The sequence below is a fragment of the Hordeum vulgare genome, chromosome 1H (assembly GCF_904849725.1).
Source record: "Hordeum vulgare subsp. vulgare chromosome 1H, MorexV3_pseudomolecules_assembly, whole genome shotgun sequence".
NCBI lineage: Eukaryota > Viridiplantae > Streptophyta > Magnoliopsida > Poales > Poaceae > Hordeum > Hordeum vulgare.
Window position 1 is genome coordinate 490,731,905 of NC_058518.1, and position 16,253 is coordinate 490,748,157.

The 16,253-nt window shown below is 43.9% G+C and overlaps 1 protein-coding gene across 1 annotated transcript; it reads right to left on the reverse strand.

The window, feature by feature from the left end:
* Positions 1–206: 206 nt before the first annotated feature.
* On the reverse strand, positions 207–1,626 carry LOC123401677 (E3 ubiquitin-protein ligase TRIM33-like). Its single transcript, XM_045095528.1, has 2 exons — positions 1,276–1,626; positions 207–302 (listed from the first exon to the last, which is right to left on the reverse strand). The coding sequence occupies exons 1-2, from the start codon at positions 1,609–1,611 to the stop codon at positions 207–209; spliced, it is 432 nt and encodes a 143-aa protein (XP_044951463.1). The 5' UTR covers positions 1,612–1,626.
* Between the last annotated feature and the right edge of the window lie 14,627 nt (positions 1,627–16,253).

Here is a 16,253-nt window from a genome sequence, read left to right on the forward strand (position 1 = left end):
AGAATGATAGTATGTATTGTGAAGGATATAATTTAATACTCCCTCCGTCCCAAAATAAGTGTCACAAAACAAGCATGCGTAAATGTAGATTAGGGAGGGGGGAAGGGACTTACTGGTTAATAAATTAATCAACGAATTTCAAGAATGCGTATATATGTGGACTTCTACACACCAAGTGGAGGGTGGAGTCCTTCTGGATGTTGTAGTCAGCCAGAGTGCGCCCATCCATCCTCAAGCTGCTTGCGAGCGAAGATGAGACGCTGCTGGTCCAGTGGGATGCCCTCCTTGTCCTGGATCTTGGCCTTGACATTTTTCAATGGTGTTAGAGGACTCGACCTCGAGGGTGATGGTCTTCACAAAGATCTGCATCTGTAAATAAATACAAACATACCATACAAGGGTAAGGCACGATAAAGGGAAATCTGCAGTTCATCAAACGATACACAAATCAGATTGCACAACAGGGATGTAATTGTAACTCAGAATCCCCTAGCGAAAACTGATGACAGTGTTAAATTTTGGAACAACTCCTAGCAGGCTAGCACAATCGGGAGTATATATGATCTAGTTGTACCAAACAAGCTGGTTAAGCCATGGAGGATAATATCTTCAAACCCAGATGAATTGAAGAGTAGAATCGAAAGGCTACACTCACAAGCAGCTATAAGACCGACCACAAGAAGGTCGAATATGTATCTTAGAGAATATAATATGATCGGTCTACAGAGAGAACTATACTTGAATTTAATTCAGAATTATCATACAAATAAACACAATCCTGAGAAAACAACCAAAACATACTTGAATCGTTTCAACACCAGCTTCGTAAAGCAAGACTTTGTAGATGCTCGAGCAAACGAGTTGATTATGTTGGATGTATCCCTTACAGAACAGGCTTATTAGTTGCAATATGAGGGGTACAAAAGCAGAAATCCACGAGAATACTAGAAGATTTATCAACAACCAAGGAGAATCGGATAAATAAAACTGATGGATGGACCGAACAACCAGAAATCGCATCGCGGTCGGCAGATCTGCTCGAAAATCCAGGCATAGTCGAGAGAGATTCCCCTACAACCGAGCCTACTCAACCTAAACTAAACGAATGAGCAGCAATCGACAATCAACAATAGCGCGTCGACCCACGGATCTAGTTCCGTCCATCCAAACTACTAACAGCAATCGAGAGGAACGAACAATAATCTACAGGGCCTGATAATAATCTATGAAGAGGAGGCAAAGGCGGAGGGATGGGTCGGAGGCTCTCATGCATACCTTGAGGAGGGGGAGGAGAGAGCCTTCGCTTTCGATCGGTGGGAGGAGATTTTCTGGCGATATCGGACGGGAATGGGAAGGGGGAGGGGGAGGTGGGGGGAGCTTACGGAAGAGGATGAGGCCCCCGAAGGCGCCGGTGAGGGAGGAGTAGGCGACGCGGCGGATGGAGAGGTCGAGGCAGGCGTCCCACTTGGCGTCCAGGTCGTACCGCGGCGGGATCCCGGAGCTGGCGGGCAGGGACGTCTTCGGCGCCGGCGACGGGACCGTGGCCGGGGCGGGGGCGGCAGGTGGCGCGGGCGCGGGCGCCGCGGCGGCGTTCTCGGACGACTCCGCCATGGGAGGGACGATAGGAAGGGACGAGGGTTTCTCACGACACGGGCGAGGAGGAGAGGGGGTGGGGGTGGGGTGAGACGCGAATGGGGGAGAGAAAGGCGAAGGATGGGTGGGGGGTGGAGAGAAGCGATGCGAATGCTTGCCGCTACGGACGGTCCCCAAAAGTACTAATGGACCTACAAATGCGCCATTAGTAACCCTGGTTACTAATGGCGCACCAGCTCGTGGTGCGTCATTAGTAGTTTTGTAAAAAAGATGAAAATTATAGTAGTGACGCACTGGGTGAGTGGTGCGTCATTACTAGTTAAACTAGTAATGGCGCACTCTGCCCCGGTGCGCCATTAGTATTTTTGGGAAAAAAAAGATTTTTTTTGTTAGTAGTGGCGCACCGTGTGTGTGTGGTGCGCCATTAGTGTCCATCACACTAATGGCGCACCTACACATGGTGCGCCACTGCTATATAGTAGTGGCGCTCCACTTGTGTGGTGCGCCATTAGTGTCTATATTATATATAGCCATTTTCCTAGTAGTGAATAGCGGGACCTGGAATGCCCATATTGGATCCTACATATTCTACAAAGAACTTTATCGGTTGAACCTCTATGTCAAGGATTCAGTTTATCCCGTATGATGTTCCCTTTGTCCTTCGGTATGTTACATGCTCAAGATTCGATCGTCGGTATCTCCAATCCTAGTCGATCGTCGGTATCTCCAATCCTAGTTCAATCTCGTTACCGGAAAGTCTCTTTACTCGTTCCGTAATATAAGATCCCGTGACTAACTCCTTAGTCACATTGCTTACAAGGCTTATTGTGATTTTGTATTATCGAGTGGGCCCCGAGATACCTCTCCGTCGTACGGAGTGACAAAATCCCAGTCTCGATTCACGCCAACCCAATAAACACCTTCGGAGATACCTGTAGAGCACCTTTATAGTCATCCAGTTACGTTGCGACGTTTGATACACACAATGTATTCCTCCGGTGTCCGGGAGTTGCATGATCTCATGGTCATAGGAAGAGATGCATTGATATGCAGAAAGCAATAGCAATAAACTGACACGATCATATGCTATGTTTATAGTTTTGGTCTTGTCCGCCACATCATTCTCCTAATGATGTGATCCCGTTATCAAACGACATCTCATGTCCATGGCTAGGAAACCTTGACCATCTTTGATCAACGAGCTAGTCAACTAGAGGCTCACTAGAGACATTGTGTTGTCTATATATCCACACATGTATTTGAATTTCCAATCAATACAATTCTAGCATGGATAATAAACAATTATCATGAACAAGGAAATATAATAATAACTAATTTATTATTGCCTCTAGGGTATACTTCCAACACTGGCGTCCGCAACAGCCCCCTGCCCCTGATGCCGTCGAACTCCCGGCGAAACAGGTCGTCCTTCGTGAAGACGGCGACCTGGACGACACCCCCGAGCTCCTCGTGGTGCTTCAGGCGTCGTCGTCGGCGGCGGCAACGAGGGAAGCTGCTGAAGTGGCGGCGGCAGTGCAAGCGACGACGGCAATGGAGGCGGCGGCGGCCCTAGCCGCCGCCGCCACCATCATCGGCTCGGACGCCCTTGCCCAGATGAGCGATGATGATGACGGCGGTGCAGGTGACGATGGTGCGGCCGAGATCATCAACCCCGTCGCTTCGAACGACGAGTAGACGAGTAGTAGTTTAGGGTTTTATTTTGCCAAAAAATTGTCGTCGAACTAGAGCACTTAGTTTTTTTAATCTTCGCAAAAAATATGTAATATATCTATATTTTCTTAAAATCATTAATATTTAAATACAATTTCGATGTGTTTTTTGGGTTAAGTTGTTAACATCAACAGGAAAATTTACACAAAAGCACGTTACGGCAGGTTCGGCCAATTTTTAAGTAAACCACGCTACGACACGTTCGACCAACTTTTAAGGGTTTTATAAACAAAAAAAAGAAATTTTATTTAATATCCAAATACATTAAATCTTTACGTGACTCCTTGTCATGATTATAAAAATTTGTGGTAAATTTTTTAGACAATTTTGAATCATTGCATTATAACACCCCTTTCGCCCTTATCGGCATCCATAGGTGTCACATGATGTACATGCATACGTTCATCAAATCTACTTAAGTTTTGCCAGCAAGTGAGAATGAAAATACAAATGACCGACACAAAATTGAAGGAAATCAGGCACCAAAGCATGTTGCGTCACGTCCGGCAACCGTTTTCCCTTGTTTTTGCATGGAAATTCATAAAAAATGCACGAAATATCAGAAATCAATTTTTTTTGACATGCCTCCTTGTGATGATCACTAGTAAGTGTGAAAAAAATTGGGTTCATTTCATTAGTCTAAGAAACATCATCTCATTATAACACCCCTTCCGGCCTTACCGACACCCGTGGATTCTATATGATGTACATACATACGTTCATGAAATCTACTCAAGTTTTGTCAGCAAGTAAGAATGAACATACAGATGACCCATGCCAAATTTGAAGTAAATCAGACACCACACGCATGTTGCGTCACGTCCGGCAACTGTTTTCCGGTGTTTTCGCATGAAGAATCATAAAAAATGCATAGTATGTCAGAATTTTAAAAATTTGGTGTGACTCCTTGTGATGATCACTAGGACGTGTGCATTTTTTGGGGTCCTTTCATGAGTCTGAGAAACATCATCGCATTATAACAACCCTTCCGTCCTTACCGACACTTCCACATGATGTATATGCATACGTTCATCAAATCTACCTAACTTTTACCAGCAAGTGAGAATGAACATACAAATGATCCATGAAAAATTGAAAGGAATCGGACACCAAACACACGTTGCGTCACGTCCGACAACTGTTTCCCGTGTTTTCGCATGAAAATTCATAAAAAAATGTATGGAATGTCAGAAATTTAAATTTTTTGGCGCGCCTCCTCTTGATGATCACTAGGGCATGTGAAAACAATATGGGTCCGTTTCATGAGTGTGAGAAAAATCATCGGATTATAACACCCCTTCTGCCCTTACTGACACGCGTGGGTTCCACATGATGTACATGCATATGTCTATCAAATCTAACCAAGTTTTGCCAGCAAGTGAGAATGAACATACAAATGACCCACGCAAAATTTGAAGGAAATCAGACATCAAACACACATTATGTCACGTCCGGCAACTGTTTTCCCGTGTTTTCGTATGGAAAATCATAGAAAATACACAGAATATCAAAAATGAAAAAATGGTGTGCCTCCTTGTGATGATTACTAGGACGTGTGAATTTGTTTTGGTCCGTTCCATGAGTCTGAGAAACATCATCGCATTATAAGTTTATAACACCCCTTCCGCCCTTACCGACATCCGTGGGTTCCACCTGATGTACATGCATACGTTCATCAAATCTACCCAAGTTTTGCCAACAAGTGATAATGAACATACAATTGACCCACACAAAATTTAAAGAAAATCGGACACCAAACGCACGTTGGGTCACGTCCAACAAAAGTTTTCTCGTTTTACGACATTGGACGCCGGGTTCGACGCCGATACGTTGGTGGCTACCACGTCGTTGTTTGAACGTGGACACGTTGCGTCGGTCATTGAGGCCGCCGCTGTGTGGAGCGTTCTATTTTACAGATGACTGTAGTGGCCACAGCGAGAAGGGTGTCGACGCGTCGGTGGCGGAGCGCTGCTTGGGCGACGCGACACGTGTCGGGCGACGGATACCTATACACAAGGTGTAAAGAGAATACTGCCCTTATACATTTAGGGGTTGTGCCGAAATTCTTCTCGAAAACACTTTTTCTTTCAAAAATATATATGATATATCCCTACCTCCCTTATTTCCTTATTCTCCATTTGTTCCTTAGCTCATATTCTGACCGTCTGCTATGAAGAGGCGGTTGGCAAACTTGCTAAGAAAAAGGTGAGGGATCGGTCATGATTGGCGATTGAGAGCAGCACTGAACAAAAATAACATTTCCATGCTTGCTTGTATTTTTCTTATTAAATGCAGGGCCTCTTATTGTTAGTTTAGCACCGGGGACTCAAACTCTGGTAAACAACAAAAACGAGAGAGTTTAATCTCGGAGCAGAGAGTAGTTGTAATCTCGGACGGCAAAATTAAAGGAGAGAGTTTGAAACGGATGCATATATAGAGAGTTTAAAACGGAAGCAGATATATATATATATATATATATATATATATATATATATATATATTAAAGGAGAGAGAGGGGTTTCCTTCTCGTATCGGACAAGACTCGTTTCTCGTTTCGGACCCAGCCACAGGCCTCACCGTCTATAAATTAACCTTTCCTGGTGCAAAGTTACGTAGGAACCAACCAATACATACAACAGCTGTAGATCGATGACGGCATGGTCGGATCTCCCGCGAGAGCTTCTACGTATGATCATCGCCGGCCTCCCTGACCCAATTGACCACGCTCGATTTCGAGCAGTCTGCAGTTCCTGGCTCTCGGTGCCCTACCCGATCAAGCTACCCATGGTCCTTCATCCGACTGGCTTGACTGGCTTCTTGTTGCGTCCCTTTGAGAGCGCCCCCCACGATATCTTCCCCTTTCCGAAAAGCGAGCGCGTCATTGGTGCTACCGACGGTTTTATAGCTCGTTGCCTCATCGATGCTGATCGGAACCAACAAACTTACGCGCTGCTTAATCCTTTCTCAAGGACCTTACTCGAGCTCCCGGAGCTCGACACAGTCATTGGCAGTGGTGCTTCCGAATCATTTAGAATCCACAAGGTACTCATGCAGTCAGGTCTCGATGGTCTCGTCGCCATAAGGACCAACAACCGGAATCATCCCATCATCTTGCTAAATCCACGCAAGGGTACTGTGTGGTTACCCAGGCCACGACATCGACCCTTCACTCGTATCATCGACGTAGCGTTTCTCGGAGACACACTTTATGCCATCACACAGGCTGAGAACCTCATCTCCTTGGGCGTCACCTTTGATAGACAGGGCATACCCACGATTACCAGCATCAAGCGAGTCATTACAGGTCCGGTTGTGAGCGTTGAGAAAGACAAGGATGCATTGAGAAAGAGAACGGGCGACTACATAATCAACGATGGTATGCACTTCGCAGACGATGTTGAGAGACCCCATGTTGTTGTGGTGACCATCTGGTACCTGGTTGAATCGCAAGGGAAGCTGCTTATGGTGAGGCGTGAGATGCAACGTCCTTGTGGCGCCCATGAGGGTTTCACTCGCAAGGTGGAGGTTTTTGAGGCGGACATGAGTGCAAGCACGTGGGTGCCTGTATCAAGTGGGCTACATGGCCGTGCGTTCTTTCTCAGCAAACGCTCCAGCAAGTCTTGTTTTGCAGGTGGCGAGATTGAAGAGGATGCTATTTATTTCATCGACAATGGTGAGGTGTTCAACATGAGATCCAAGACTATCAGCCCGGCAGACAAATCTTTCGGCTTTTCTGCAATGTGGGTCTTTTTGCCCGGTTCCTTTTAGATCATAGCCTAGTCTCTATTGTACTGGTTGTTTATCGATAATTCTAATAACAAGAGCACAGTACTGCTACATAAATGTTTTGATATGTATCTTGTGCTTACCATTATGAATACAACAAGCATGTATATATGTACGTTCCTTCTTAGTACAAAACACATGCTGCATGGGTACAAGTTTCGGACGACGACTGTGCGTACGTAGCTTCTTTCAGAGACTACGGGGCAGAAAGGTGCAATATTAATGTTTTCTTCTGACGCAGAGAAAACCAATGGTCCAGCTGATATATTTTCCAACCAGGCTATCACCCCTTTTCATTAATTCTTTCTTAACAGAAATAACCGGTACATTCGAACGAACAGTGACGAAAAAGAAAATGGGGCCAGGAAAGAGGAGGCGAATTGGAGTATTAGCGGGAAACCGATGTAGATGCTCACCTCAGAGTCATCTACTACAGGGCACTAACACAACGGCCTAGCTGATGCCCAATCTGCGCGCTCTTTGTTTTGAGGGACTTAAAAAAGTCTATATAAGTCCCATCTAAATTAAACAGGAGGGATTTATAGGGACTTATTGTCACACCCAAGATGCGACCATATTCTCAATTTGGCACGGGGCCTCGTCAGGGATAGAAGCCCATCTCGTCGTGTCGCAAGAATGAATATCGTTACAAGTACAAGTACTGAAAATAAAAGATATATTTACTTAATAATAAAGAGGCTATCGCTTCCCTCGGAAAACCCACCGAGGTGATTTTACAAAAAAGTCCTTACTGTTTATGACATTAAACTCGTAGTATATATTAAATATTTTTTAAAATACTCGTATCTTTTAAACCGTAACTCAAAATTTAACATATTATACATGGAATTTAATTAGAAAAATATGTAGAATTTAAATATGATATTATTTTATCTGTTAAACGTTTAATAAAAATACTATCTAGGGTGCAATCTTAATAAATAAGTCATTGCTCGTCTTTCTTTCATACCGGTACTCATCCGGGTTGGGGATGAACACGTCAACAAAATCAGGATTAGAGATGAAACTGAAGGTCACTTGACTGATTCTTTGTACGTATTAAATCTACATGCAAGCCGTGTTAAAATAGAAGACCTGTGAAATTTTGAACTGCATTTTTGTAGGATAAGACCATCTTTATTTGTATCGTAACTATAAATTCTCAAATTATAGACATTTTTTTAAATTAAGAGCGTGTGCCGTGTGGTATTTCTTTCTCCCGTTGCAACGCATGGGCCCTTTTGTTAGTATATAATAGAATTGGCTTACACTCGCCACAAGCTACATCAGGGTCACATCAGTACATTACATAATCATCAAGAGTAAGAGCAGGGTCCGACTACAGACGAAAACAAACGACAAAAAAATAACGACGTCCATCCTTGCTATCCCAGGCTGCCGGCCTAGAACCCATCCTAGATCGATGAAGAAGAAGAAAAAGAAGCAACTCCAAATGAACAATCAACGCGCTCGTGTCGAGTAACATTTACCAGTACCTGCAACTGGTGTTGTAGTAATCTGTGAGCCACAGGGGACTCAGCAATCTCATTTCCAAAGGTATCAAGACTATCAAAGCTTAATGGGTGAGGCATGGTTAAGTGGTGAGGTTGCAGTAGCGGCTAAGCATATATTTGGTGGCTAACTTACGAGTACAAGAAATAAGAGGGGGAAAGATCTACGCATAACAGACGAGAACTACTGATGATCAAAAGAATGATCCTGAACACCTACCTACGTCAGAGAAAACCCCAGTCCTGATCGGAGAAGGAACTCACGCAAGAGACAGTCACGGTTACGCACACAGTGGCATATTTTAATTAAGTTAACTTCAAGTTTTCTAGAACCAGTGTTAAACAAAGTTTCCACGTTGCCACATAACTGCGGACACGACTTTCCGAAAAGATTTGACCCTGCAGGGGTGCTCCAACTAGTCCATCACAAATTACAACAAGCCGCGTAGAAATCCTCAATCACGAAGCTCGCGATCTCGTCGGATTACCTAGTGGAAAACCTCAACTCTGAGATTACCCAAAGCATCACCGGAATCCCGATGCACAAGATATTCCGTCAAAGGTAAAACTAATCCAGCAAGTCCGCCCGACGTGTCGACGATCCCGATAGGAGTCGCGTACCTCGTTCTCACGACACGACGGATGAGCTAGACGTCGGGATCGCTAAACCTCCGGGTGACCAGAGGGGCGCCGGACATCGCTCAGGTGGGACCAACACTCATGAGGAGCACTGGCCCGGGGGTTGATTAAATTATCCTCGGGTTAATTACTCCCTATGCGGTTCATTAGTTATTAGGCAAATGTAGTACCAAAGTTGGGCCCTGCCAGACCAGCTTTAATCTAAAACGAATTATCAAGGGGGTCCCCATAACAACCCCGATCGTGTTAGGAGCGCTCATTTATGGAACATAACACCGGTAGCCGAAACTAAGGGGGCAAAGGTGGAACAAACACCAGGCTAGAAAGGTCGAGCCTTCCACCTTTTACCAAGTATATAGGTGTGTTAAATTAAATAGCATTCAAATATGGTGATAAGACAAGGAACCCATGTTATCACATGGAACCATCTGCACCTGCAACTAGCAATGCTAACAACATGGATAAGCAAGCGGTAGCATAGCCAATCAGTGGTTTGCTAGGTCGAACAGGTTGAAGGTTATCATGGCATTGTTGAGAGGCTGATAGTTAACATGTGGTAGGCAACGAGACATAATCGATAGAAGCGGTAAAACTAGCATGGCAATGATAGTAATGGTATCTGGGGAAATGGTCATCTTGCCTGAGATCCCGCTCGGAAGAAGAACAACTCGGTGGAGTCGACGAACCAACGTAGTCGAACGGATCCTCACATTCCGACACGCTTGCGGAACTCTATCGAGACGAAGCAAACCGGAAACAAACATCAACACAAATATTCACCACACAATGCACAACATGATGCGCAACCTAATATGATGCATGAACAGATCAAAATGCAAGGAATGGCATGGCAATTCACCTCACGCAAACACTACACATTAAATGAAGCTCGATATGCAACGGGTTGCATATCGACGAAACTCCACGATTAATTATTTAATTCACTCCCGATTATTTAACACGCAATATTAAATGTTGTTAACATGGCAAGGGGTGAAGCGATGATTCTACCTGTCATACTAGTCGATAGCACGCGGGACTTAGAACGAAGCTACGACACAAGAGACATGCAACACACGATAATATGCCATGAATGCGACATGCTTGCAAGTTCAAACACGGGAAAGAAGGGGAAGAAACAGGTGTCGCCACGGCGAGCGAAAGGGAACCATGGCGACAAAACGGAAACGAAGTCACGGCAACGTTCCTATCCCGATAACTCATTGAGATAACGTGCCAACGTTTAGGAAGCGTGTGCGGGAACGCTAAATAAAGAATGGGGTGATCCCGCTACCGGGTTCCCATGTGTCGAGGCACAACAAAAGAGGTACACGTGCAACGGGCAACATACAACGCAAACATACATTCATCTCATACATCACATGCGCACGGTTCACGACAACGTCTCATCGGTATACCTTCGAAGCGTGCATATCGGAACGGTTCAGATCGGAGCGGACGTCGTGGAAGTCGAGGTACTCGGTCTCGTCGACGGTAGTCGTTCTCTTGTGTGGGTAGACGATCTTCGGCGTCGGGAGTCGAACACGTTTCCGAAGAGGCCGTCGAGGACGACGTGGTGCTCGTCGAATTTGTCGATGACTCACGGAGGAGGGAATGGGGGAGGACGACGGCGCTGCGGGAGGAGAGGGGATCGGGCGAGGCTGCCCCTGTCGCTAGGGCTTGCGGGGCAGTTTGGGCCTTAGGGCCGCGGTGGCTGCAGCTGGGCTCCTCCTCTTTCCCTCTTTTGCTTGTTTTCTTTTAAAATCTTTTCCTTTACACCAACTTGCAAAGTAAGAAAACAAGGGAAGAAGTTGGAATTCCAACAAGAGAGAAATTTTCCCGGAGCCAGAGAAATATGGGGGATTTAATAAAATTGGTTTGGGGATTTTTACAGTAGATTCGGACAAGTTTCGAATATATTTCAAACTTGCCTAAATTATAAACCATAACCAAACCAACCCCAATCGGACTGAGACTTTTGATGGAGACCCTATGCAATAGATATAATTTATGGGCTCCACAGCAACATTTATTTGAGCACTAAATCTGCAACTCAAATAAATGAAAGCAAAGGGAAAAAGAAAGAAAGGATCGGGAGTGGCTAGGAGAAGAGGGAAAAATAAAAATAAACACAACAAGGGAAGCAAGTACACCAGAGATGACGGAGATGATGCATGATGCGTGATGCAAACTAAATGATGATGCAACAAATAAAACTAACCACACGACGGAAACGGAAATAAAGGGAATCTTCTGGAATGTCGGTCTCGGGCTGTCACAACTCTCCTACACTACAAGAGGATCTCGCCCCGAGATCCACGAATGAAAGGGGGGAGAGGATGAGAAAGAACAAAAGGTAAAAACTTAGTCGCTTCTTGACAAACGAGTGAAACCAACGATCTTTGAAGGTTGCAAAGAGATGAGGAATGATATGAGAAGAAGAAAGAATTCACGGAAAATTTGGGCAGCACTTCGGTCGGAAAAAGGGACAAAAAATTCGATAAGAAGAGAGAATTAGACAATATTCACAACAAACAAGTAAATAGAACAAGGGAACACCATGATCTTGCTAGAACAACATAATAGACCCAAAAGAGCAACATCACAAAGCCTCCGGAACAATAGAATAGGAACTAGCTCATACGGAAGAAGAGAATGAAGAGAGAATGACAACTACTAACTCCAATGAACTTGGCAAGCATCCTTGCAAGAAGAATTGAACGAAGTTGTTGGAAAAACAACAACGAAAAGAACAAGATAGTAGTGGGCTTATGGAAACCTTTTCAAACAATGAGTTGGCAACCAGCCACTAACGGAAACAAGGATTGATTGGGAGAAACAAGATATGAACAATTCTTACACCAAGAGGATACATTGAGAACTTGGATTAATGACAAGCACCATAATAGCAACAATCCATAGGAAAAGCTTTAGGTGAAATCCAAACCAAGATAGCTCAATGAAGAAATCATGGGTTGCAAATATCTCATGATCATAGAATTGGTGGGTTTAATTATCTCATTCTTGAAAGGAAAACTCTTCGAAGCTCCTACACTAACAAGAATGCTATAATACCACCTCAAGGATAAGGAAGAACAAATGCACCTAGACATGCAAGAGAAAGGATACTTGAGGTTCTCCAACAAGAATCTTGAAGAACACTTGAAAATGAATTTTAACCTTGATGAACCACCATGAAGGACCTCCGTATACAAATGAATGATGCAAAGATATCAAGGTAGAAAAGAATAAGATTATGACCTTCCCAAGATTTAGATGAAGCTTCACAAAGAGATACTTGAGAAAACTTGGAACTCCGGAAAAGAAAAGATAAGAACACTTGAGAAAAGAATTGATATCGTGAGCCACTCCGGAAGAAGAATTGAAATCATTTGATGAAACAAGAATAAGAATTATGTTATGCTTATCCTTCACCAAATTAAATTAACGACAATCAACAGATTTAGCATAGCACTTATTCCTCTTGAAAAGATTAAAGAGAGATAGATAAAGCACAAACTAGAAGAAATGTTGCAAGAAACACCGGTAATAATTCACAATTGAATGGGAACACTACGAATTAATGGAGAAACATGAGAATGAAGAGCTCATGAGCCACCTGAGAGAAAACTTGAACAAGGCACCGGATAATCGAGAGACGAACGAAGAGACAACAATGGAGAAGAATTGAGGATTAAAGCTGAAAGCTGAGAACGAAGAGTCTTCTGAAATGATGGCCTTCGGAGGATTGAGAATGAAAACAACTCAGAAATGAATCGGATAGCAAGAAAGAGATTACTCATGATTGGGAATAATTCAAGATGATGCCAGAAGGCTGAAACGATGAATCATGAAGAGAATGGACCAAGATTGAGAGAAACACTCCTTCGAATTGCAAGCTGAGAATGATGACGAGAACAACACCAAGAATTACTGAGACACTCCGGAATAAAGAAGAATGAAAGGTTGAGCCAAACAAGAGAATTAATTGAAATAGATCTTGAAGAAGGGATATGACTGATGAAAATCATACTTACGTCATAGTTGAAAAGATTTAGAGGTTTGTGGAAAAGATTAAAAGAGCCAGGAAAGATCGTGGGAAAGAACCTGTGGGTTATGGGCCCACTCAAAGAAATCACCGTTAGAAAAGATTGCTTAGAAGAGAGATATTGCACCGGTATGAATAGAACTAGATGAGGTTGAGAACCTAGAAATAATTAAAAGATTGGAAACAAGAACTTCTAAGATAGCTTCAACGCTCCGGATAGAAAAGAGAGGAATGAATAACAAGAAGACTAACAAGAATTTCCAACATAGGAAAGAATTACACGGATGAATAGGATATGATGAACATGGATAACTGTATTGAATTCACCGGAAAAGATAACACGACTGAATAAGGATGAACATGAAGCTCCTCAGAATCTTCACAATGGAACACCGGGTAAGAGAGAAAAGAACAGACAGCGGAAGCACAAAGAAGAGAAAACTCTTGGATGAAAATTGAATCACTGAAGAAAAGGGTGGGAGGGCGGGGAAAAACAAAAGACAACTTGGGACAGATGAGACAAACTCCGGAAAGAATTCAGAGAATGATCTGCAACAATTTAGAGAGGATAGAATTCAGTTGAAGAGAAGCACACCGGTTGAAAAGAATTGATACGATGACTCCGGTTGACAAGAACTGATATGAAAATTTAAATGAACAAAAGAATTTGCATTCTCACATAAAAATATGAGAACAACTCTTAGGAAAGATCTGAAATCACCACTTGACATCGAAGCAACTCGAATTACCAAACTCCAACAAAACAAAGGGAGGGGCTTATGAAACAAGCCAGAACAAACTCATGAGAAAGATTCCGTTCGATATTTTCGTGGGCAGGATCGCACGGGCTCGATTTTACAGTAACCATCAAGTGCAAGGCAGTGCACCCGACATACGAAGCGTCCCCGAGTCGTAGCAAGCTACAAGGACTCTTTAAGACACAACGTGTACCGCTGTAAGTCGACCGTCAACAAACGAATCCAGTAGATGTCGAACCCCAACCTAACATCATGCATTTGTTGGAAGATTGTCCCATAAGTAACTACTTGAATTCCCACCTCAGAATTCCCGAAATATCTGGTCATGCAATCTGGTACACGGATACAAGGAGTAATATCACACAACTCCTATACTAACCTGTCACCTATATCACATCCGTCAACACAAGACCAGAATCTCGGACCTTCATCTACAACAAACCCTCGTGATCACAACGATACAAAGTATGGCAGTACTCCCGAACAATCTGCACCAGTACTGGGGACATCGGGGTTATCTCTCCACTACTAGTATTGAAGCAATTACGAACATCCTTCGTCCTGAGATACTAAGAAATCTGAATGATAACGATGTGCTCGAGAATCCCCTGGAGCTCAACTCCCCGGAAGAAAATCAAATCAGACAGGAGGCACCAAGACAGAACTCCGTCACATCGGCATCATATAGATCCCAAGAATATCCGCGTGATCCTAAAAAAAATTGAGTGAGAAGAGGAGTAGAATAATTATTACGTCAAGATTTCTCACCAGAGCATAGAAGAGGAGAAAAAAGAATCCTACTCTCCGATATATAACTAGACTCAAAGTAGTTTTTCACTAGACTCGACTTGGCCAAGTTCGATCAATCAAGGGGGCTCCTAGGTCGGTACTGCTCTGATACCAACTTGTCACACCCAAGATGCGACCCTATCCTCAATTTGTCACGGGGCCTCGTTAGGGATAGAAGCGCATCTCGTCGTGTCGCAAGAATGGATATCGTTACAAGTACAAGTACTGAAAAGAAGAGATATATAATGGAATTGTCTTACACTCGCCACAAGCTACATCAGAGTCACATCAGTACATTACATAATCATCAAGAGTAAGAGCAGGGTCCGACTACGGACGAAAACAAACGACAAAAAAAGAACGACGTCCATCCTTGCTATCCCAGGCTGCCAGCTTGGAACCCATCCTAGATCGATGAAGAAGAAAAAGAAGAAGCAACTCCAAATGAACAATCAACGCGCTCGCGTCGAGTAACCTTTACCTGTACCTGCAACTAGTGTTGTAGTAATCTGTGAGCCAAAGGGGACTCAACAATCTCATTTCCAAAGGTATCAAGACTATCAAAGCTTAATGGGTGAGGCATGGTTAAGTGGTGAGGTTGCAGCAGCGGCTAAGCATATATTTGGTGGCTAACTTACGAGAAATAGAAATAAGAGGGGGGAAGATCTATGCATAATTGACGTGAACTACTGATGATCAAAAGAATGATCCTGAATACCTACCTACGTCAGACAGAACCCCACCGTGTCCTGATCGGAGAAGGAACTCACGCAAGAGACAGTCACGGTTACGCACACAGTTGGCATATTTTAATTAAGTTAACTTCAAGTTATCTAGAACCAGTGTTAAACAAAGTTTCCACGTTGCCACATAACCGCGGGCACAGCTTTCCGAAAAGATTTAACCCTGCAGGGGTGCTCCAACTAGTCCATCACAAATTACCACAAGCCGCATAGAAATCCTCAATCACGAAGCTCGCGATCTCGTCGGATTCCCTAATGGAAAAGCTCAACTCTGATATTACCCAAAGCATCACCGGAATCCCGATGCACAAGATATTCCGTCAAAGGTAAAACTAATCCAGCAAGGCCGCCCGACGTGTCGACGATCCCGATAGGAGTCGCGTACCTCGTTCTCAGGACACGACGGATGAGCTAGACATCGGGATCGCTAAACCTCCGGGTGACCAGAGGGGCGCCGGACATCGCTCAGGTGGGACCAACACTCATGAGGAGCACTGGCCCGGGGGTTGATTAAATTATCCTCGGGTTAATTACTCCCTATGCGGTTCATTAGTTATTAGGCAAATGTAGTACCAAAGTTGGGCCTTGCCAGACCAGCTTTAATCTAAAACGAATTATCAAGAGGGTCCCCATAACAACCCCGATCATGTTAGGA